This window comes from Amorphotheca resinae, assembly GCF_003019875.1.
Source record: "Amorphotheca resinae ATCC 22711 unplaced genomic scaffold M430scaffold_9, whole genome shotgun sequence".
Lineage (NCBI taxonomy): Eukaryota > Fungi > Ascomycota > Leotiomycetes > Helotiales > Amorphothecaceae > Amorphotheca > Amorphotheca resinae.
Genome location: NW_020194479.1, coordinates 1,095,545 through 1,117,327, shown reverse-complemented (window position 1 = coordinate 1,117,327; position 21,783 = coordinate 1,095,545). Strand labels below are relative to the sequence as shown.

The 21,783-nt window shown below is 51.5% G+C and overlaps 8 protein-coding genes across 8 annotated transcripts; 3 read left to right on the top strand and 5 right to left on the bottom strand.

Annotated features, from left to right (window-relative positions):
- The first annotated feature begins 53 nt into the window (after nucleotides 1-53).
- M430DRAFT_125061 (hypothetical protein) lies at nucleotides 54-583 on the top strand. The gene is made up of 3 exons (XM_024861942.1): nucleotides 54-97; nucleotides 151-182; nucleotides 239-583. The coding sequence occupies exons 1-3, from the start codon at nucleotides 74-76 to the stop codon at nucleotides 537-539; spliced, it is 357 nt and encodes a 118-aa protein (XP_024719106.1). The 5' UTR covers nucleotides 54-73; the 3' UTR covers nucleotides 540-583.
- On the bottom strand, nucleotides 541-2,652 carry M430DRAFT_125056 (hypothetical protein). Its single transcript, XM_024861941.1, has 5 exons — nucleotides 2,483-2,652; nucleotides 2,372-2,415; nucleotides 1,502-1,578; nucleotides 1,272-1,443; nucleotides 541-1,218 (listed from the first exon to the last, which is right to left on the bottom strand). The coding sequence occupies exons 1-5, from the start codon at nucleotides 2,564-2,566 to the stop codon at nucleotides 789-791; spliced, it is 807 nt and encodes a 268-aa protein (XP_024719105.1). The 5' UTR covers nucleotides 2,567-2,652; the 3' UTR covers nucleotides 541-788.
- A 232-nt stretch (nucleotides 2,653-2,884) lies between these two features.
- On the bottom strand, nucleotides 2,885-5,627 carry M430DRAFT_143762 (hypothetical protein). Its single transcript, XM_024862843.1, has 5 exons — nucleotides 5,013-5,627; nucleotides 4,211-4,957; nucleotides 4,026-4,165; nucleotides 3,367-3,960; nucleotides 2,885-3,315 (listed from the first exon to the last, which is right to left on the bottom strand). Exons 1-5 carry the CDS (start codon nucleotides 5,497-5,499, stop codon nucleotides 3,106-3,108), a joined length of 2,178 nt encoding a protein of 725 aa, XP_024719104.1. The 5' UTR covers nucleotides 5,500-5,627; the 3' UTR covers nucleotides 2,885-3,105.
- An 888-nt stretch (nucleotides 5,628-6,515) lies between these two features.
- M430DRAFT_105326 (hypothetical protein) lies at nucleotides 6,516-7,492 on the bottom strand (the record flags this gene model as incomplete). Its single annotated transcript, XM_024861002.1, has 2 exons — nucleotides 6,516-7,104; nucleotides 7,182-7,492. 2 exons carry the CDS (start codon nucleotides 7,490-7,492, stop codon nucleotides 6,516-6,518), a joined length of 900 nt encoding a protein of 299 aa, XP_024719103.1.
- Nucleotides 7,493-8,010: 518 nt separating this feature from the next.
- Nucleotides 8,011-9,962, top strand: M430DRAFT_105467 (glycosyltransferase family 90 protein; the record flags this gene model as incomplete). The annotated part of the gene is made up of 3 exons (XM_024861007.1): nucleotides 8,011-8,089; nucleotides 8,142-9,760; nucleotides 9,822-9,962. 3 exons carry the CDS (start codon nucleotides 8,011-8,013, stop codon nucleotides 9,960-9,962), a joined length of 1,839 nt encoding a protein of 612 aa, XP_024719102.1.
- A 357-nt stretch (nucleotides 9,963-10,319) lies between these two features.
- On the bottom strand, nucleotides 10,320-11,490 carry M430DRAFT_265193 (hypothetical protein). Its single transcript, XM_024865412.1, has one exon. It carries the CDS (start codon nucleotides 11,231-11,233, stop codon nucleotides 10,676-10,678), a length of 558 nt encoding a protein of 185 aa, XP_024719101.1. The 5' UTR covers nucleotides 11,234-11,490; the 3' UTR covers nucleotides 10,320-10,675.
- A 3,977-nt stretch (nucleotides 11,491-15,467) lies between these two features.
- On the bottom strand, nucleotides 15,468-16,067 carry M430DRAFT_265139 (hypothetical protein). The gene has a single exon (XM_024865409.1). The coding sequence runs from the start codon at nucleotides 15,974-15,976 to the stop codon at nucleotides 15,485-15,487; it is 492 nt and encodes a 163-aa protein (XP_024719100.1). The 5' UTR covers nucleotides 15,977-16,067; the 3' UTR covers nucleotides 15,468-15,484.
- Nucleotides 16,068-16,157: 90 nt separating this feature from the next.
- M430DRAFT_21020 (hypothetical protein) lies at nucleotides 16,158-20,069 on the top strand (the record flags this gene model as incomplete). Its single annotated transcript, XM_024864420.1, has 5 exons — nucleotides 16,158-16,263; nucleotides 16,437-18,838; nucleotides 18,945-19,065; nucleotides 19,127-19,936; nucleotides 19,984-20,069. The coding sequence occupies 5 exons, from the start codon at nucleotides 16,158-16,160 to the stop codon at nucleotides 20,067-20,069; spliced, it is 3,525 nt and encodes a 1,174-aa protein (XP_024719099.1).
- Between the last annotated feature and the right edge of the window lie 1,714 nt (nucleotides 20,070-21,783).

Here is a 21,783-nt window from a genome sequence, read left to right as displayed (position 1 = left end):
CGAGAAGTTTAATCCGGCAGTGTCATTTCAGACTTCAAAGTCCAGGACCATCACCTCGAATGTAGCATCAGACATGTTGTACGAGCTCATCGCAATTGTAAGTATCATCTCATTAACCCTTTAGATATACGTGCTAATGGCAACTCCCAGGTCCGGCCCGGCAACCTCTTGGAGGTCAAAGAGTGCGCTTCACGACTTCTTTTCTCCTCTAGATGCATAGCATACTGATCGAATCCAGAATTGCCCGCACTGCCGGCTCCCTCATCCTCAGATCCGGAGGAACTATCCGCGGCATCAGTAACTGGGGAGTCTTCAGTCTCCCGAAGCGGACGAGAAAGCATCAAGCGCAATACACCGATGGCCATTACTTCGTTATGAGATACGATGCGTCGAGCGCGATACAGGATGATGTGAGGAAGACACTGGGGTTGGATCCTCGAATGATTAAGTTCAGCAGCGTGAAGTTGGGGGATGGGAAGTTGGAGACCCTGAGCAAGATCCCAGGGAAGATCCCTTGGGCAGAGAAGGAGAAGTTTTGAAGCACAGTTAGTTGTCTGGGGGGTTTGTATTATATTGTATTGCGAGGCGTAAAGGACCCAAATTACATCTCAATAGACTGTACAACAGGCACAGTTAAGGCTTTGTATATTTGTCGAATGTCACATTCATGATATGTTCCTTGGGATCTAAACCCTGAGGTGCTTCCAATAGACGCCTTTGTGCAACCGTGCAATGCTTCGCTCAAGTGATCGAAAGAAAAGTCAATCCACTCTTACTTAGTAAGTAGTCTAATCGGTCTCCATACTCTCAGGCTCGCCTCCCCTTTTCTCCTTAACATATGCTACAAACTCATCAATGACTCCTGGCCAAGCACCATCCTCACTCCAGAAACTCATGGTCTCGTCCTGCAACGTCTTTTGGAAGAACTCAAAGGTCTGGTTCCACATATCCTTGTTAACACTCTTCGACCACTTTGATTTCAGAAATTCGCTCCACAATTCGGTCCAGTTGGTCGAAGCAGTGACCCAAGGCTTCCCAGGCGGGTTGAATAATAATCCCCAGTAGATGAGGGCATTTTCAAGTAGGAGAGCCTTTTGCCCCTTTTCTCTTGTGCAAATAAAAGTATATCTGTACACACGCTTAAAGAGAGCCATATCGGAACTGAGCTTCTTCACTTGGTCTGCGACGTATGCCTTTTGCTTCGATATAGTATCCGCACTTAGAGCTCTCAATTAGCAAACGGGGGAGATTGAGGATATTGATTCACTTACCCAATCGTTTTCCAGCCTTCCACGAAGCCATCTTTCGTTATTTCTCCTAGCGCTGGCGCCTGAACTATCTCCATAGGAACCAAGAACTCGACTGACTCCAAGTCGATCCCGAGGTCTTCAAAATATCTCATGGTGCCCGCCACGCCGATAGTATCATCCTCATCGGTTTGATCTAGAACAAAACTAAGTTTGAATGATCCGGTGGACAGGTATCTACGGCTTGCACTGACCTCTGTATGACTCAAACAGCTTTGCTAATGCATCCCTCTCTTTCGAACTGGGTCCTAATCCGTTCGATGTGAAGTAGCTGTTCAATAAGTCAGCATCATCTCTGAGTTGGTCCTTCGACCAATTCTCAAAAGGGGTTGCGGCTACTGGAGACGACCCATTAAAAAAGTTAATATGAATCCGGATGCCTTGTGAAGGAAGTTTTAGACCCTCAGAAGCTCTTGAATCTAAGAATCTCGCGTGAACCCTGAAGCTAGAGACCTTTGGAGGAGTTCGATATGGCCAGCAACATCTTCCAGCTTCATATGTAAGCAAACCTCTCGTGCTTCTGGTTGCTCAAATGATTGTAACATATTCGGCCGTAATAGAGCAGCATACCCTGGAGCTGGCTATAAAGTTGACAAGAGACTGTTGACAATACAGATCTTTCCAGATAGCATGTCCTTCATGACTATCCGTCGATGCAACTTTATTTAAAGATGGTGCCAGCTCCTCGTTCTCATGAGATCCGTATGGATTCCAATGGTTGCGTCCAATAGATGAAGGTGGTCGGCCGAAGTTTCACGGCAGTAGTTGTGAAGGAGGGTTGCCAACTACCAGAGCTCGTTTTGATACGCCCTGGCTATCTGCCATTCCGACATTTTTGTACGTCCCCCTACAGTATCTCCTTTGGCATATCTCTTAGTGGCAGAGTAGTGCAAGAACCCATCGATGTGCGCATTGTTGAGATATCCCGTGTCGGTAGGAATGATCATTGCGTGTTTGAACAAGGCATCCGGATTCCTATCCATGCAAGGAGGGGTTTGTCTCAAAGCAGACACCCGCAACCCAAGAACCCAAGAACCTAAGAACATAAAAGCAAAACCGCTTACCTGTCGCAAGCTTGCTCTAACTTCCATTGCGACGCCTTGAGAATCTGTTCAAGAAGACTCAGTCAGCTAGATGCTCTTACTCCACCAGATCGAAACTGGGAGGTGACTTACCTTCGTTGCAGTCTTCTCTGGCGCCCCAGTAATGGACATAAACTGGGTTAACACAGCCTTTTGGGCTCCAGTGATCGGAGGCATATCGTCACGTCCCAGTTTATGTGCAGACCTGTGTTGTGGAATTGGATAACCGGGCGGACCCTTCGAGAAGATGATTTGCGATCGCGTGAGAGATCGATAGGACTTATCACAAGCGATGCTTTTGATGCCTTAGGTAACCGAAAACAGGGACGCGCTAAGTGCGGGGCAAAACGAGGAGCGAACTCCTACTCTCCTACTGTACCTCATCTCCAATCATTCATGGTCCATGGATGTATCTAGGTTACGGTTCTTGAAAGATGCCATTTTCATCATTTGCTCAACCGTTTTATTCACATTTTGAGTGCTTAAATCCAGTGTCTCAGTGTAAGTGGCCGTCACTGGCACAATTGCCAGATGTCAACCTTTGGATTATGTATCATCTCTCAACTCCTTTCTCTACGCATCATTATGTATGCAAACGCTAATAACGAGAGTCAAAAGATTGCCTCCTGCCAACTGAATGCTGCCAATATCGCACGGTTTGCAGTCGGAAAAGAGAAATGCAACGAAAAGGAAAAGCCCCCAGGTGCAGAGAGGCACTAATCGCCAATTGGCATGCTCTCTAGCTCCTCCTGCAATTGCCTCCAATTATGGGCTTGCATCTCGGAATATTTCACACGCTCCTGCGCCCAATCCTGGTTCCACCTACTGACGTGGTATTGTGTTTGTTGAAAGTAGATGAGTTCATCTCTTATGCACTCCTTTATGAACACTCCTCGAGCATGCTGGGCAACAATGGATTCTTTGTCCTGAAAGCTATCAGCACTAACACCAACACTATACGACGGCAGAAGACTCACTTTGATTATCGCTTTCGTGACCTTGTCAACCTCCCCAGGTTTAATCAATCCTTCTGGCTTCGCACGAATGGCAACGAGCTTGGCCTCGTTGCTCTCGATTCTCCTTTCTAGATAAGGAATATTGTCCTTGTCATATCTATCACGGCGATCGAACATGTCTCTCATGCTTACTAATGCATCCCGCTGCATTTTGAGGTCTTCCAAGACTCCTTGGTCCCAGGCCCTGGCCTCGTCCTCCAGGAGACTTTGGCTGTTAGAGAGATGTTTGGCCGTAGCATGCAGCCCATCGTTAAGAAGAGGTACATCATTCGTATCAGTGGCGTAACTATCTTGAGAAGCATCCGCTAATGACTGCAGCGACAACGATATCCGAAGATGATCGGCAGCAAGCCCTTCATTTCGTTTTGCGAGGCGATCCATGAGATTGCACAAGTTGATGTAAAGTTCTGCAGATCTACGAATACCAGAGCGCGTGGTTTCGAATAGTTCATTAAGAGTTGGCGATAGAGAATCCTCGAGTCCGGGTGGTAAAGGTCTTCCCACAAATTCTTCCTGAACCGAGATAGTAGCCTGCTTGCGCCACACAGCAAGCTCCTGATACTAATTAGCCTGCCCTTAGCCATATGTCCAGCTGAGTGAGACGGGCACCAGAGACTTACTGTTGGAACAGTGAGAAACATAATAACTAGCTGTTCCTGACTTAAGACAGGGTGTCTAACAAGTGCATTAGAGAACCGAGCGAGGCCTCTTCTACGTTTCTCAATGAACGTGCTATCAGTCGCTAGGTGATTACCGTTAACTGAGGCTATTAGCGTGGTAGGATCTTAGAAGAACGAAAACATACCTCCAACCCTCTTCGGCGGCAAAAGTGGAAGCTGTCGAAATGGGTATCGTTTGTGTAAACAATCCAGGAGCCAAACGAAGTCACTGTATCTTCTTACGACCTTAGATCCCCTTCGGGTACTTGTGACTTGATAGTTATGGTGTTGGAACATGAACATTCCCTCTTTCTCCGGCAATAGTGTAATGACAATGTTCTCTTGCACCCCTCCTCCTGTGACTCGACCACCACCAAAAGATCTGCTTGGTATGTTTGCTCCGGGTTCTTGTCCAGCACTTACCCCCGAGCTCCCAAATCCATCACCTTCAAATGTAGAATTCATTGGATTATTGAAAGAAGTTGAAGAACTTTGGTTGCGATCGTAAGAGCCCCAGACACCAGTTGTTGGAGCATTAGACTCGTCTGATTGATTAGAAGTTCCGTTAGAGGCTTCGTTTGGAGCAGTTGTGAAATTGCTTGTAGTCCTGGCAGGTTCCTGAACACCACTGCTTGACCCTCTTGATGTCCCATTGGTTTGGGGTGAACTCCCTTCATGGTCATGACCTCTGTGCATAACTGGGCTCCCCCACGGATCTGCTTCCGGAAAATCGAGGGAGTCTCTTTGCATTGCTCGCTGTTTCTGGGCGGAAATAGGTACTGCTGTTGGAAAAGAGGGAGGGGTCTCGGGCCGCTGAGGAGGCTTTGCAGCAAAGTCTCTAGAAACAGGGGTTGTTGTCGATGTTAAGCTTGGGAGTTGGGGCACAGGTAGATCTACAGCAATCATCAGCATCGACTCAAGCGAGTCTCAGTAAGAAAATTTACTTACTCCTTCGCCTCTCATCAACACTGTCGAGAGTAATATCCTCGTGCTCTTGCGCCAGTCCAATTAATGCAAGCAGAACATTGAACTCGTTCCTAGTAAGATCCGAGACTTGATCACCCCTGGTGATAACGTTCATAATACGACTCTGATCGTCGGCACTCAATTTCCCAGCGCTCAAGACCTTTGCAACTCCAGCAGCGCTTATCTTCCCTCCTGCGTTATCACCCCCTCTGAGAACGTTGTCGAACGTATCGGTGTAGGCATCTGGCACATCTGATGCTGGGAGTAGGTTCTTGATCAATTCGCCACGAGAAGGCTTGTGCGGCGTAGGCATCCCCCACGGCGACACACCTGAAGCATCATCGTCTGCAAATAGAGAAGACTTCGATCCAAGAGCAGGATTTGGCTCGTCGTCGAACAGTGAGAGGCGAGACTTCGAGCCCGTTGCCGCTGTAGCGGACTCGTCGAACGATGATCCGAACAGCGACATCGCGACGAGGACTTTTCAGATACAGCTGCTACGCCCAGAAAGGTGCGTATATCAAGCGATTACTGTCGCAGAAATGTTGTATGTTGTATCATAGCCTCTCATATCCGTTCGATCCAAATATATGATCGAGCGTTGTATGTAGGAAGCTCCGGTCGCCTTGGACTCCTTGGAGCTTCTGGATGCGCTTAGCACGAAGCTTAAAGATAATAACCCCTGTTCACTTTTTTAGGTACCTTACCTTCCGGTACTTAGGTACATGTAGATATCTGATATTGAACTTCACCTCACACGTAGCAAAATGCTATTTCATATACAATATAAGTGTGAAAACGGACCTTTAGGAATCACCATTTTCTAAATTCAACATATTCTAGAGCTTCTCAAGATACCATGCCTCCGAATGCATATGTACTGCCAGTGTTTACCCAACTATATCAAGAAGATAACCTGGTCAAAAAGGCTCCAAGGCACGTTTCAACTGTATATTCTGTACTCTCTTCCTCGGTCCCCTCTTATCATCATCCCCTCTCCATTCTTGACGGCCTCATCCACAGACATGTCGCTCCCTTCCACCTACGTACATTATATCAAGCAGCGGTTGGGACACGTGCCCAGTCTCACGCCGCAATACAGCTGGGTTCCTTGTTGCTACTGTAATCATTATCACTACTAATCATGCCATATCAGGCCTTTCCAGTTTACTCCCAGGGAAGATAGCCGGAAATAGTTGCTTTAGTCTGATGTCCTTCCGAGTACATTAGCCCCTTAAGGGAAATCGAATGTTTGAAATACGAGACCAGAAGAGTAGTTATACCGCCAGCTAAATGCCCCTCTTCTTCAACAGGGTAATCTGAGCTTGGAGACGGAGAATTTGGCCCCGTTAGAAGATCAGATGCAGAAAGAGTGACAAGTGTAGTCTGATGCACGTGACGTTGGATTTATGTGACCAATTACCTAGGTACTTCGTACATGGTTCAAATGTACACTATTATACACTGAAACAGCTACTTTGCTGTCTACCATAATCTGTTCTCTCCTGCAGCAGCAGCAGCTCCACCCTTCTTTGCCTTTCGGCGGACTCCAGTACCTGGGGTCTTGAAAAACAAACTAGGCCCATGACCTTCTTCAACAAGGTGGCTCAAATAGCCCCTATGTGCCGAATCTCTGTAGTATTCGATATCTTTACGGCTCGTCGGGTCTGGTAAGCGATAGGAAAATGGTAGAGCTGATGTCGCTGTTGCTGCTAGTATTGGTGACTCTCCTTCGCTTGCTGGTGTCTGAGCAAGAGGTGTGAAGCTAGATTCCGACTCGCCCTTCAACAACCTCTTGATAGAAGCTTTCGTGTAGAATCTGGTCGTGACTTTCCCCCCTACTGCCTCGACTGCACTGATAGCCTCGGCCGATGCTCGTGAGACAAGAATGTTGATCGGAGTTTTGAATTGCTCTTTACCCTTAGCAAGTAGCTTCACTCCATCCTTGACACCGTGAAGACACCGCGACTCTGCCAATTCCTTCACAGTGATAGGAAGTGTAGGGTCGAGCCGGCCCTGGTCTATCCAGGACTGTATCCGGTCCAGATTGACTGGAGACATCTCAACCGAGAACCTAGGTAATTGATAAGTAAATAATTATTGGCAGGTGCTCGCCTCAAGGATCGAGACAGAAGGGATAGGATGCCATACTTGTTCTCGAAACCTCTCACTCCTTGGACGATATGTTGCGGCGTTTGACCACCCTGGAACCGCGCCGGCACCTTTCCATGCTGTTTCTGACCCTTATGACCACGACCTGAGGTTTTCCCCTTCCCGGATGATGGACCTCGTCCTCGCCGAATACGTTTGTTGTAAGCGCCGGGGTTGTCGGCCAACGAGGAGAGAATTGAAGCATTCCTAGCCTGCAGGAAAGGCTGTAAAGGCAGTAAGAACGTTACCAAGGGGGCCGAGGCGGGCGTCGAACGCCACGAGGCCGCGAGGGCAGGTAATCGAGGAGGCATGGTGTGGTTTGGCCAAAGGCTGTCGTCTTAGGATTTTTGAGCCTTCCAGGTCGACATGAGAAAGCGAAAGCGAGATCAAGACTGCCTTAGGCCGTCAGGCCGTCAGAGGAGCCGTGTGGAAGCGGCAAATTCCAGATTATATAAGCAACCACCACCCCTACGCGAGGATCTGTACGAGTCCCTGATCAAGGTACGTGCCTAAGGCCAGGTCCTCGGGCCTAGCGTGAAGCTAATCTCCAATAAGGACCGAGTAAATCTTGACAGCTGTGTCTTCGATCTCCCCCTCGGCTTCTGCTCTTGCTCAGCGCAAACGAACTCCATGGTGCAAGTGGCGACGCGCGACCATATTCTTTCCTCGTGGCCTCGATGATGCTCCACCGGGACCGATTCTCCATGAATTTCACCGCTGCCGAGCATAGTATATCAGTTGCGCCATGTTTGGTTTTGGCCGTGGAAAGCGGCGAATCGTTCTCCTCCTGACGGTCGTAGGCCTCGTCTTGCTTGTTGTAAATCTTTCTATGCTCACAGGCACTGATGCGCGATCAACAATCAAAGACATTCATATCATACCTGGGAAGTCAAAGTCAGACGTAAGCTGTCCCTGCCAATCCTTACTAGAATCCGTGCTAAAAGATAGAACAGCCTCCAGATTCGCCTTCATGGCATGCAGACATCAATGACGAGCATCCAATTGCGGGCCTCATGCGGGAGGCTGATAAGGCCTGGAATGCCTACGAGGATAGTAGGTCAACGACCTTCAGAGAGACGGTGGCGAAGTACAGGAAGAAGTATGGAAGGCATCCGCCGCCAGGGTTCAGAGATTGGTACAGATTTGCGCGAAACAGGAATGTCCACAATGTCGACGATTTTGAGCAGATCATGGACGATCTGCGGCCATTCTGGGGCGTGGAGCCCTCAACCATCCGATCGTTGGCTGCGCATATGAGCGAGAATCCGGATTCTGGCGTCTCGGGTCTCCACATACGCAACAAGAAGATTTGGAAACTCACAAATGCGAACTGGCGCATGGATACGTTTGCAAAACTGGTGGAGAAATTCGTTAAGTATCTTCCGGATATGGATATTGCTATGAACCGTCTGGACCAACCCCGAGTAGTCGTCCCATGGGATGATATGCAGGCTCTTCTTGCAAAAGAAGCCGAGAGCAGGCGTATTCTGCCCGAAGTTCTTCCTGAGTGGACAAAGGATATGGAAGGACTTCTTAAAGATAACGACACGGCTCCGCTTATCACAGACCCCCAATGGTTTTCTGCGCCTGGCCAGCAATACATGTTGATAGCCAAAGAGGCGTGTCCCCCTGAGTCTCATGCCAGGGTTAGCAACTCATCGTCGACCTCAGCTGAGTCGTTGTACAAGGACCCGAGAGGGGGCTTCATCACCAACTTCAATCGGTCTTCTGATTTATGTACGGTCGGTCCTGAGATTCAAGACAAGCATGGCTTCCTATTTGCGCCTAGCACTGTCGTGGCTAGCAGGCAACTCCTACCTATATTCGGCGAATGCAAAGTCAACGTCAACAGCGATATCCTCTTCCCGGCAAACATGTACTATGCCAATGATGATCGCTATACCTATAACGGCACTTACGATTATGACTGGGATGATAAAGAAGATCAGGTGATCTGGCGCGGAGTGACGTCCGGGGGTACGAATACAGCAGACAACTGGGAAAAGATGCACCGTCAACGCCTTGTCCTGATGACCAACGAGACTGTTATGGCTGACAAGGAAGTTCGGATCATGAGTCTGAGTTCTCCGGCGACGGGACAGTACGAAAACTTCGAACACTTCCACCCCAGCGCATTCGCCAAGGAGCATACGGATGTTGGGTTCACAGAGGCCTTAGCCTGCGTTCCGGATTGCAGCTTCTACGACAATATCTGGGCCTTCAAAAACATGACGACGCTGAGCGAGCAATTCATCTCAAAGTTCCTCGTCGATGTTGATGGCCACTCCTTCTCCGGAAGGTGGCACGCCTTTCTTCAGAGCAAGAGCCTGGGGATCAAGAGCACCATCTTCCGCGAGTGGCACGACTCGCGGCTATTTGCTTGGAGGCATTTTGTCCCTCTGGACAACCGGTTCGACGAGCTCTATAGCATCCTGACCTATTTCATCGGCCTCGGGAGCCCATCGGACGCTGGGAAGGAGGGGGTGCCTTACGTCCAGCGCCACGATTTCGAGGGCCGTAAGCTAGGACAGCAGGGCCGGGAATGGGCATCCAAGGTCCTCCGGCCGGAGGATATCGAGGTGAGCCGGGCCCCTTGCCCACTCTGAGCCACGTGCAAGCATGCTAACAGCGCATCGATAGATCTACACGTTCCGCCTCCTGCTGGAGTACGCGCGGGTCATCGACGACAACCGGGACCGGATCGGCTACTCGGGCGATGGCAGCGAGTTGGATAAGTACGATAGCAAGCATCCCATCAGTGGCATGCACGGGCGACGATGATGATAATGATGACAGATGATGGGAAGTGTGCCGCGATTGGGAGGGGGAGGCTGCATTACGAGAGCATGGCGTCTGGAGTTGCCTGCCCCGGTTGATGATGACTGTAAAATAGGTATAAATAATGGCCCACGGATGGATGGATGGATGGATGACTGAGTACATAACATATTAATGCTCCTGTCGAGTTTTACATACGATTAAACAAAGAATAATATCAAATTTTACAGCAACATCCGCAAGCAAGCCGTGACTTCAGTATTTGGCCGCAATCATGCCAATCATCATCCCCATCCATCATCCACTAGACGTTCCTAATCCCTGATCCACCGCCCCAGTCTCGCAGAAGCCGGTGCGCTTGTCGAATTCCAGCGGCGCGGTGGTTCTGCACGTGCAGCTAGGGTTTTGGGATTGTTTCTCCCCTTGTTGCTGTCCAAACCTCAGCTATGGGGGGGGTTGTTGTATGATCTACCGTGGAGATAGTTCGCTACCTACTGTGAATGGATAGGTAGGTAGGTAGGTAATTAATTACCCATCTCTATATATAATAGACATGTGGTGTGGGAGAATCGAGGGTTAAAAGTCTCTACTTTGAAGCTCCTGTAGTAGGTAATTAGTTAGGAGGTACCTTAGGTACGTAGGTAGGAAGGCAGGTAAATAAAAGGGGGAATTGGAAGGGACTAGATAGGTAATACTACCTCCAACTCCACTCGCTATCATGTTGAAGTCTTCTTGTCCTCTCGGTCTTTAAGCTTTGCCTTTTGGACTATATTTGACACGTCCTTTGGCGTCAACAAGGCCTCTGGAAACTCCTTCTGGAGCGTCGACACGATCTGCCTCGTCGACAGGCCAGCGCGTCCTAGGGCACAGATTACGGTATGGATGTGTGGCGCCAGAGCCGCAATTCGGTGGGCAGGATGGACCTTGGGATCTGCTGATCTCGGGTGATTGTGTGTAGCCTCAAGTACCTTGAGACTCCAATTGCCCGATATGTGATCTAGGCGCAACTCAACACCCATCTTACAGCCGCACTTCTTGGAGCCACTACTGGATCGCTGTTTTGAGGGATCCGTATTGGGGTTCTTGCCCTTGGAGTCGTATTTACCGGCGCGGTCGCAGCGAAAGACAGCTCTATTGGGCTTCCTGTCGTGTCTGTAGAAGGCATAACCGTTGGCTTTTGCGTGCTCTTGGATAGCAGTAAACGCAGTAGTAAGATCAGGGTAGATAGCTTCAGCAGGAGCGGGCCCACAATCGTCGGAGGTAGTAGAAGACATTGCAGAATAAGGTGGTAGAACAGGCGTGGTGGTGTTGGTGGTGTTGTTGGTGGTAGAACGTTGGTAGTCGAACGTTGATAGTAGAATGTTGGTAGTACAAACGTTGGTAGTAGAACGTTGGTAGAAGAGTATTGGTAGGAGAATATTGGTAGTAAAACGTTGGTAGTAGAATGTTGGTAGAACGTTGGCAGTAGAACGTTAATAGAACGTTGTGAGTGGTACTTGCGAATAGCTTCAATTTTGGATGTTTTGATTTTTGAGCAACAGCATACCTTACGTTATACTACCTACCTAGGTATGGCAACGGGATGCTGATTGGTCGTGAGATGCTGCGTTTTCCCGATCCAGCATAGTGGCGGAGATTTAGCCATAGCCTTATCTAAGGTAAGGTAAGGTAAGGTACCTTACCCATCTACCCATCTACCTCAGATATATAATAGACACGCGATAGGCTCTGAAGGGAATGAATTTGTTCGAATATAATGTCCATAGAGATCAATCAGGTGAGCAGACTTATACTGTATGTAACCTTTCAGGGAGATGCCTGGGAGAAGGTTGTTGTAGAGCGGACTCCAAGGGATAGGGGAAGAAGGGAAGGGGGATGGGTGAACAGAAGGGAAAAGTGCAGACTCTACAGAGTAGGAAGAGAGAGATAAATGACCTCACACACGGAATCCATCCGCCGTTTCCCAACAAACCCTTCCCATGGGCCACGCCAGCCAGCCAGCAAGCAGCCCAAAAAGGAGAGCGAAGGCTGGGTATCGGGTCGGGGAGGAGAGTTTTGTGGTTGAGCGGCTGGCCCATCGGTACATATCTGGAGACAGCTCCGGACCGGGGGGGGGGGGAAGGGGGGTCCTGGAATCTGGAGATCTGGGGAAAGCCAGGTATGTACGGAGCGATAGCAGATGTCACTCACTCGCTTCGGCTTTCCAGAAGGAAGGCGATGCGACATGACGCGAATGAAAGAAAGGCACGCAGAGCTGTGGTGTGACTCGTGACAGGCCAATTCAAGACTCTGGCAAATGATGATCCGGGGATTCCATCAGGGGGGGGGGAATGTCCGTGGTCTGAAAATGGATGAGAAAGGGGGCCGCGAGTCAGCAGTGAGGTCAGGGGCATCCATGTGGTGGGCGATGGATGATGGATGACGATGAAGGAATGAATGAAGTCTCCGTCGATTCCGGGGTAGATTGTTGTAGCATCTACTACGGTACGCGTCTACTCGACCACATTATTAGAAGTAGTCGGTACTACTACGTGTAGCACTCCGGCCACCACGGCATCTACTGGGTATAACCCACCGGTCTACTTGGCCTACTCGGCCTAGCACGGCACGGTATCTCAGAGTTCCGTCCCCAGTTTATTGATCGATGGCGGATGCAGATTAGGGGCGCGCCGATGGATATTGTGTGATGTACGCGTGGGATGTACGCGGCGTGACCGGGAATAATTGGGGATATGATGCTGAGATGATACAATGATACAATGGGGATCTGGGGGATAAGGGTTCTCCTGTCCTGAGTTGGGCGGGTGCATGATATCATTGTGTCTTTGTTGCACCATCACCTGATTGCAAGCTTATCTCAGCCATCAGCCAACGTTCCTGGTGGTGGTCACTGCAGGTGTTTTACTGCTGCAGACTCTGGGAAGGGGACACCGCGCGCATAGGAGCGGGTGCGACGACGACGGAGAATGCCGTCCTCGGCCTCCGTAGGTAGGGACCCCGTAAGCCAACGCTTGGGCTCGGATGACAGGGGCAGGCGAAAGTACGGGGAAGACCGGGGGGTCCGTTGTTCTTAACTGCTTCCGGAGTATTCTGCAGGGTACTTTAATTCTGATACTCTTCCCGTCTGGATCACTAAGCTGTTGTATTATGGTCATTGTTGTTATTCCCATTATCCCCTGTCCATGAGAGATATACTCATACAGAGGGGCATAATCTACGGCGCTCCCTGGCCCTGGACTACCTTAGGCGGCGCTGACCCAGCATCCCCCATCCCGCATCCGGAGCAGGAAGATCACATGAGCGGCCTTAGCCTCGCGCCGCTCTGGCCGGAGGCTGGCGCTTGCCCGGTCGGGGGACTAGCGTGGCAGCGTGGCCTCTTCTAGCCTCGTGTGGCCGTCCAGTAGAGTCGCAGCACAAATCTTAGGTCAGCACTGGTCCTTAACAACGCAGAGACGCAGGGGGCGTGGGCCTCAGGCTGCAGACGCCCCCCTTCCCCACCAGATTGTCCTCTCGACAGTCCGACGCTTTTCCCAGTCCGTCGGGCATATCCCACCTTTTGTCGTATATGCACGTGATCTCCTTAAACGCTTCAATTCTGTGACACGTTAAGGCATCTCATTTCATTTTCTTTGCTTTTAGTTTTGGTTTGATTGACTTGACTTGATTATATTTGATCATATTTGACTTGGCTTGACTTGGCTTCGTATTGTTCTTCTTGTTCCTGCTCTAGCCGCCTAGCTCTTTTCCCTACCTGGTACCTTCTTAGGGTGAATCTCCTTTTCACGATGGTATAGCTCTCTAGCTCCTACTCTGCTCTACCTTAATTGACTCCACCTTTTCCAAATCTATCTGCACGCTGTTTCATTCTCAATATTCCCCTTGCCCTTGCCTTTGTCCTTCGCCTTCCCCCTTCCCCTTCTCTCCTATCCTTTCCCCCTTTCGCCCAAGTCCTCTGTAGTCACTATAGTTCCCGCCCTTCCTTTCGTTCCCCCCCCCGTATATCCTGCCCCGATATTAGTTCCCCACGATTTTTGCGCTGATCCGCCGTCCCCTGCCTCCCCCGGGGGTTCCCCCCTTGGCCGTCCAGACCACTCACAGGCGCTGCATAGGCGGCCACCAAAGTGCCGTTCTTCATCGACACAGACTACACTACACACGCATGATGGCCTTGAAAGGCTGGTCAATCATCGACGGAATCTGCAAGCACGAGGGCTGTACACCCGGCCGTGCATACAGACATCATGTGCAGTGCAGTGCCATGGCCCATCCAACATCCCTTCTCATCTCTCGAATCTCGCGTCTCTCTCTGCTCTCCACAGAGGCATCCCTCCCAATCCATCCACGGCCCCGGTGCAACCGCGCCAACACACATTAATTATATCGCGCGGTCTGGGGGACAGAGGGCACTGAACTTGATCCACACTTGGAGCTTTACCTCTATAAATATTAATGCAGGCAGCAAGGACCAAGATGGCCCCGTCACGCTGGGGCTAAGGCCAGCCATCTGGGCCCATCCAGTGTCCAGTGTCCACCGTCTCCAGTGCTCCACGGCCCCAGTCTCCCGCCAGTGCCACACGGCGGCGTGGAAACCCGAGCGTCGGGGGATTCCTGCTTGGGATTATGTGCTGCGAGGAGTGGAGATTTAGAAGTTTGGAAATGGAAACTTAGAAATTTAAAAATCTGAAAATCTGGAAAGCTGGAAATTGGAAGAGTTCAGGTCCAGGGACTACCTTGCCCTTTTGCAACTTGGCAGTCACCGAGACTCACACGCCGGACGCTGGTTCACCGTAACGTGGAGACGGCACTACCAGTAGTCGCTGTTGGTCAATGGTGCTCCCCAGGCCCCACGGGGACGACGGGCAGTGGTCAATGTCAATTGGCCCATTTATAAGTCGCTGGTCAAATGGCCAATGGGCAATGCTCTTTTTGAACTTCTCAGACTTCTTCTTCTTTGACCCTAGTTAACTGGGTCTTGATCCGTCATCACCCGTCATCCATCGCATCGCATCGCCTCGCATCGCCCCTCGCCCCTCGCTCCATCCACCGAAAGCCCAGAGAGATCCCCACGCTACCCTGACCTGCCCATCATATCCACCATCCACCAATCTACCATCTACCACCCACCACCCACCAACCTTACCTAATTCCGCCCTTCTTCTCCCTCAAATAATTCACACTTCTGTTACTCTGTTACAACTTAAACACTCCTTAATGATATATCCCACTCCAATCCTCTGGTATGCTATTTTCTGACTCGCCCGGACTTTGCCTTTGCCGCTCCCGTATTCCTCGATCCTCCCCACCTCCCTCTCCCTCCTCTTCCTCCTCCTCCTCCTCTTCCGCCTCCGCCGCTTCTCTTCCCTGGTGGAGCGCGCGCCCAGGGTCACGGCTAGCTACCAGCCTGTTCACGGTTCAACCGCGTCTGCCAGAGCTCCCCTCCCCCAATCTCGCTGCCCTTGTGCCCGACGCTGGGCCTCTAGAGCTGCTTTGATTACAGCGCAGCGTGCTACTGCTTCCCGTGCTTCTTACCAACTGCGAACTACGACAGACTCCCTCTCGTACCTTACGCCGCGCAACGCCCCGCCGTCTCTCGCGCCCAGCAGAGAACCTACCCGTACGTACGTCCCTTGGAAGAGGAAGAGAACGCTCCCTACATCCTTCTCTCCTCTCCCGCCTTCCACCCACACAAAACCCGTCGGAAATCTAACACCACCCCCCTTCTCATCTTCGGTCCCGCTCCGCCCATTCAGAGCACCTGATTCCCCTGGGGAATCGACGGGGTCGAGTGCATCGGTCTGATCGGATCGGTTACGGTGCAGTAAACGTTCGGCGTTGCAGGCACACCACAGCGGAATCCGTCCCCAACTGTCCTTGTACGCGTGAGTGGCAAGCCCGCCTTCCATTTGCCTGCTGCATCGCTCGACTGCAGGCCCCCCCCCCGCTGCTCTCTGCCTTCTGTCCACTGGCAAGCCTCGTAAGTCCTCTGTCCCTCCAATCAACTCTTCCTTCCCTAGCATTGCCACGGTCTTTCTGCGCTGCCCGGCCTGGAAACGAATGAAATGTTGAAAGAGCTCTCTAGCATGCCCCAAGGCATCTTCCGTCTGGATTTCCAAGCTGGTCTGCAGATAGACGACCTCTCCCAGCAGCAGCAGTAGGTAGACCTTCCACCGACCGACCGACCGACCGACGACGACAACGATGCTGAGCGACTCAACCACATATCAACATCAATCACTTGTCATGCCGGCCGCGACGTCGTCTAATGCGCCCGGGGCCAACGGCGGGGTGGCTCCCGCTGAGAATGGTACGAGCTCGATATCTGTCTTATCGGCCATCTCGAGAGAGGTGGCCCCCCCTCTTCCCCCTCATTTTTTTTTTTTTTCTTGATCATTCCAGACAGAGTGATATATATATAACATTGCGTTCCCCTCATCCTCCTCCACCCTTCAGTTCTAACGCAGTCTCTCAATTATCTAGGCGCCTCCCCGAATACCAACCCCAAGGCTGCCAACGCCCTCCCTCCACCCAAGACCGACAAGCCTCGACCTCATGTATGTGGGACGTGTGATCGGGCTTTTGCTCGACTGGAGCACCTGAAACGGCACGAGCGGTCACATACGAAGGAGAAGCCCTTCGAATGCCCCGAATGCGCGAGATGCTTTGCCCGCCGGGACCTCCTCTTGCGGCACCAGCAGAAGCTACACATGACGACCACCCCCTCCTCGAGACCGCGCAATCGGCGGGAGAGCGCCGCGAGTAGCACCGCGGCCGGGCCAGGACGGGTACGGAAAGGGTCGGTGGCCAACGGTCACGGTGCCGCGACGATGAGACCGCGAGCGAACACCATCAGCCATGTTGATGGCGCTCATATGCAGCTGGTGGCTGCTACCACCAATCCCCCGACTGCCCGGAATGGCATTGTCCCAACCCACAGCCGTCACCCTAGCCTCGCTGGGTTACCTATGCAGAATGACTACCCTTTTGGTGGCATGTCTTCCGCCATGGACCAGCGCGGCACCAGTCATCACGGATTGCCCAAGCTTGACACTCACGACTTCAACAATGTGGATTTCGGGGGCGGTCTGCGCACGGCGCCTGTGATGGGCGGATTGAACGCGGACTTTGATTTTGAGGGACTGCTCTTCGGGCCCGGCTCCACCATCAATCCGAATGCTCTCCACTACAGCGATTCTCCCCAATCCATGGCGATCGACTCCACCTCTCCTTATCACATGGGTCTCCCAGATATGTCCGCAGGTCAGGCGCTCGACGAGAACTTTGACTGGATGAATGGCTTTGAACATCAGATGTCCTTTCAGGAGGCCAACGAGAATGCCATCGATGGGTCGTCCCCGTCCGCAATCAGCACCGCCAGCCAGAGCGGCATCAGCGAGGTCATGCTGGACGGCTCGAACAACCCGGCGGCCTCGTCCACCTCGATGTGGCAGCAGTCCATGATGGCTCCTCCGCTGATGACACCGAATCCCTTCAGCCTGGATCTCGGCGGGACCGGCTTCCCGGATCTGCTGACGGGAGGGCCGATGTCCCCATACAGCTTACCGAAGAATGCCAACGATCCTTACTTCTCAACCCCACCACCGTCGATGAGCTCCCTGAGCCCATCCGTGATTCCCGGACTCGGCACGCAGTCCTTCCACCCCCCCATGAATCTCGGCCCCGAGACGCCCGCGTCCCTGAACGGGAGCATGTATTCCAGCCCCCCCTTATCTACCATTACCGAATCCACTCGCCAATCTCTCCTATCCGCCCTCGCGCAGTGCACCCCTTTCGGTGGGCGAAAATACTCCTTCCCCACCACGGGCTCACCACTCTCTCCCCACTTCGCGGGCCGCACGAACGGGGTCAGCGAGCCTACCCGCACCCTCCCGAGCACCCACGATCTGCAGCGTTATATCGGAGCTTATATTCGTTATTTCCATCCCCACTTGCCCTTCCTCCATATACCCACCCTCTCCTTTGAAGTTCCGACCTTTGCCAATGATCCGCGAGCGGGCCTGATCGATGGCCGTGGTTGCCTTGTCCTCTCAATGGCTGCTATTGGTGCTTTGTACGAGATGGAGCACGTCCAGTCCAAGGATCTGTTCGACTCAGCAAAGAAGATGATCCAACTGTATCTAGAGGAGCGGCGGAAGGCCGATGTACGGAAGGCCGATCATCGCAAGGTGGGAGTGGATCATGGACCACGGCTCCCCGAGAATTCAGTCCACACACCTGTCTGGCTCGTTCAGGCCATGCTGCTGAACGTCGTCTACGGTCACAACTGTGGCGACAAGACGGCAGGGGATATCGCGAGCACCCATTGTGCGGCGCTGGTATCTCTTGCTCGCGCGGCTGAATTGCTTCGGCCACCGCCGCGGAACAGTAGCCCACCACAACAAGATGTGAAGATGACTGGTGATGAGTTAGAAGCTTGGCAGAACGGCTCCCAGAGCGAGGTCTCGGACGAGCTTCAAGAATGGTACAACTGGAAGAATGGGGAAGAGCGAAAGCGGACTCTCTATGCTGTTTTCATCCTTTCGAGTCTCCTCGTATCCGCCTACAACCATACCCCAGCGTTGACTAATTCCGAGATCACCCTCGACCTGCCTTGCGATGAAGAGTTCTGGGCGGCAGATAGCGCGAGCAACTTCGCTGCCAAGGGAGGCGCAAGAATGGCGGATCACAACCAGACGACATTCCATGATGCTTTAGGCGAGCTTCTAAGGACCAGTGAGAAGCAGCAGCAACAGCAGAATAATTCGGTGAACGGCCAACGATTTGGACAGGCGATGGATACCCCCGATCTCCCCAAAAGTGATGTCAGGCCAAGTACATTTGGATGTCTGATTCTCATCAATGCATTGCACAATTATATCTGGGTACGTAACTCCCCCCTGGTTGGAAGCAGAGGGGTACTCTAAAAGTCCCGGATTCTGCTTTTCCAGTCCTTTCTTCTGGCTGATCAGGAAGCTGACTACTCCTCAGGAGACGAGACAGAGACATCACAATAAGATTTGGACAAACGAGGAGACGGAAAAGATGCATCGTCACATCGATCCCGCACTGAAAGCCTGGCAAGCTGCTTGGGCGAGCAATCCTCACCACAGTGAGTACATCCCCAAGCAGTTTTTTTTTCTCTGAAGTAAAATTAACCCGATATCCTGCAGGCTTGGAACGCCCAAATCCCTTCGGGTTAGGGCCATTGTCTGCAGATAGCATCCCTCTCCTGGATCTTGCCTATGTGCGGCTCTTTATCAACCTGGGCCGATCGAAGGAGAAATTCTGGCAACGAGACTTTGATGGCATGGCGGAGGAATTGTCACGTGGCAGCGAGGTCATACAGCATGCCGAGCACTCACCAGACTCCAATGCTGAATCCACGGACACCTCCGATAATTCCGCCTACGGTTCTGTCTTCGTCGACTCTCCGCCCGCCTCGACATCCTCCCCAGAATTCAGAGTAGGTAGACTGCCCTCGAATGGTGGCAACCAAGTGTCAGGTCAGGCCATCTCGTCGTCGAAGCGTGAACGACTTCTCCGGAAAGCCGCTTTCTACGCCGCAGACTCGCTGTCGATGTCGGACAAACTCGGCGTCACCTTTGCAGATTTCACCTCGAGGGAGCTTCCCTTGCAGTCAGCTTTGTGCGCATTTGACTGTGCACAAGTTCTCGCAGAGTGGATTGCCACGGTGCAGGAGCGAGTCGGCCGCTATCTTGGAATCCTGGGCAAAGATGACATCGATCTGAGCCAGGTACCTGGCATCATGCTTCTTGAAGAGGAAGATTGCAAGTTGATCACCAAGATACAAGAGGTGCTAAACAGTGCCGAGATCAAGATGAACTATGAGCTTGCCGGCATGGGCGCTGTTGCCCAGATGAACGCCGCCCAGAGACTTCCGACAGCGGACAACTCGGGATACGGCAGCAAGATATTGAGAGTTACGGCTTACATGCTTGATAGAGCCGCCGTGTGGCCAGGTAAGATAATCTCTCAGGATCCAACAACTTCTACTGACTGAAGATAGTCACACACCTCATGGCACGTGCCCTGGAGACACAGGCCAACCATATACGAGCTCGCGCCGAAGATTCTGTTTCTCAACGGGAATAGTGGTCGACCCGTTTAGAACTCTTCCGTGAAGCAGTGTTTGCGACGTCAAAAGCGAAGATAAACTCCTTGAAGGAGATAAAAAAAAAAGAAAATTACATACATCAAAAGTGTCCTCCTGGGATATACATATCCTGGCTCTTTGTAAAAACTATTGCATCCGGTTACACCTCACCATTTCACCTAGCTCATACATATGTGGGTGGATAGCTATCCGTTGGAGATTTGGCGCGCTACTTTTTCTGCTTCGCGTTTACAATGTTGGACGATTGCACGATTTTATGATACACCGAGCTACTTGGTTGCTTGCATAATTGCGGGATATCTTGTCGGATCTGACGGCGGCTGAAATTACCTTCTAGAGATATGACACCCCCTGGACACTCGTTGCCTCTTTATACACCTTTCCGCCCCGGTATCTTGAGCGTCGGAACACCTGCTCCGGCTCGATGTCTGGTAATGGATTCTGGATCTGTTCTGCAATGGCTGTTTTGACTCGGCGGAGTCAGGCTCGTTATACAGTACACAATACGTATGGCATGGCGTAGGGTCGATGGTCTTTATGAAATTTTTCGCGCTGAGGGAGGAGAAGGAAGGGGGTTTTTTTGGGATCATCGAACAAAAAAAGGGAGGGGAAAGGCCGGAAACAGGGCACCTGGTGTTAATAGCTGGCAGGGGAAGCAAAGGATTATGGCCTATCATGTGGTTGGCCAAGGGAATGAAATCACGGCTACCAGGTAACACCTATCTGAAGATAGTAGGCTAGCTGAACGAGGAATGAACAATGAATCGATCGTGGTTGATACCCCTTTTTCCTTCCCAGAATAAAGAGCTGTCCGAGTGACATGGCCGCCGTGACCTGATAGATGTAGGCATATCGTACCTCTGCCCGAGACCCGATTACTGAGAGGTTTGAGCAATTGACGGAGTACATCATCCTATCCCACATTGTACCTCCCACCGAAGTCAAGTTGCTCCGAATTTTCAAGTAATTGGCAACCCCCAGATCATCACAGGAGTTTCGCTACCTGGGGACTTTGATCATACATGGATGAGGGTTTTCTATATACCTACCTACCTAGGCATCTATTGTACAGGTTCGGGTTCGTAAAGTATAATTCTCGGGGCATCCATCCTATCCTGTATACTTTAATAAACAGAATCTCAAAGGACGTTATCGCATCTCGGACTGGTGGCGGGGACTGCCCCGCCGAGTATTTCTGTTGATGGTTAAGGTAAGCAATACGCCCCTATTTATATATTAAAAAAAAGAAGTAGGTAGATGGTCTTTTCTATAATATATCGTCTCTCTCCCTTTCTATGACCGCTTCTTGGGTGTTTCAGGAGTAATCAGATTTATGGGTTTGCAGCTCCAAAAAGAAGGAGCTTTTGGAACGGGCACGGGTCATGCGTGGATTCGCAGCCTGGAGATGGCGGTGGGAGATGGCATCCGGTGATGGAGAGCCGCGAGAGTTGGTATTGAGAGGAAGAGAGAGAGGGGGAATCTGGGAAGTTTGGGAGTGGCGGTATTAGTTGTCTTCTGTGGAATATTGAATGATGGCATTGTCTCGCAAGCCTGGCCCATCTGGAGGATCGAGAGAAAGAATGGCATCTCGCCGTCTGAGCCGGTTTCCTTGGATTCGGGTCTTGACACTGAACACCAAAAGCCACTACGACGGCCCGTTTCTTTGTGCTACTGTCCCGATTCTTGCTCTGT

Bases quoted from the DNA above. Each gene is read 5' to 3' on its own strand.
- M430DRAFT_265139 (XM_024865409.1), bottom strand. From the start codon at position 15,976: ATGCTAGGGAAGGAAGAGTTGATTGGAGGGACAGAGGACTTACGAGGC.
- M430DRAFT_125056 (XM_024861941.1), bottom strand. From the start codon at position 2,566: ATGCCTCCGATCACTGGAGCCCAAAAGGCTGTGTTAACCCAGTTTATG. The intron at 1,579-2,371 runs GTAAGCGGTTTT...CTTATTGAACAG, and splicing joins TTAGAGCAAGCTTGCGACAG to CTACTTCACATCGAACGGAT. The intron at 1,444-1,501 runs GTCAGTGCAAGC...GTTTTGTTCTAG, and splicing joins GCTGTTTGAGTCATACAGAG to ATCAAACCGATGAGGATGAT.
- M430DRAFT_125061 (XM_024861942.1), top strand. From the start codon at position 74: ATGTTGTACGAGCTCATCGCAATT. The intron at 98-150 runs GTAAGTATCATC...GGCAACTCCCAG, and splicing joins TGTACGAGCTCATCGCAATT to GTCCGGCCCGGCAACCTCTT. The intron at 183-238 runs GTGCGCTTCACG...GATCGAATCCAG, and splicing joins AACCTCTTGGAGGTCAAAGA to AATTGCCCGCACTGCCGGCT.
- M430DRAFT_265193 (XM_024865412.1), bottom strand. From the start codon at position 11,233: ATGTCTTCTACTACCTCCGACGATTGTGGGCCCGCTCCTGCTGAAGCT.
- M430DRAFT_143762 (XM_024862843.1), bottom strand. From the start codon at position 5,499: ATGTCGCTGTTCGGATCATCGTTCGACGAGTCCGCTACAGCGGCAACG. The intron at 4,958-5,012 runs GTAAGTAAATTT...TGATTGCTGTAG, and splicing joins TGTTGATGAGAGGCGAAGGA to ATCTACCTGTGCCCCAACTC. The intron at 3,961-4,025 runs GTAAGTCTCTGG...AATTAGTATCAG, and splicing joins TGTTTCTCACTGTTCCAACA to GAGCTTGCTGTGTGGCGCAA.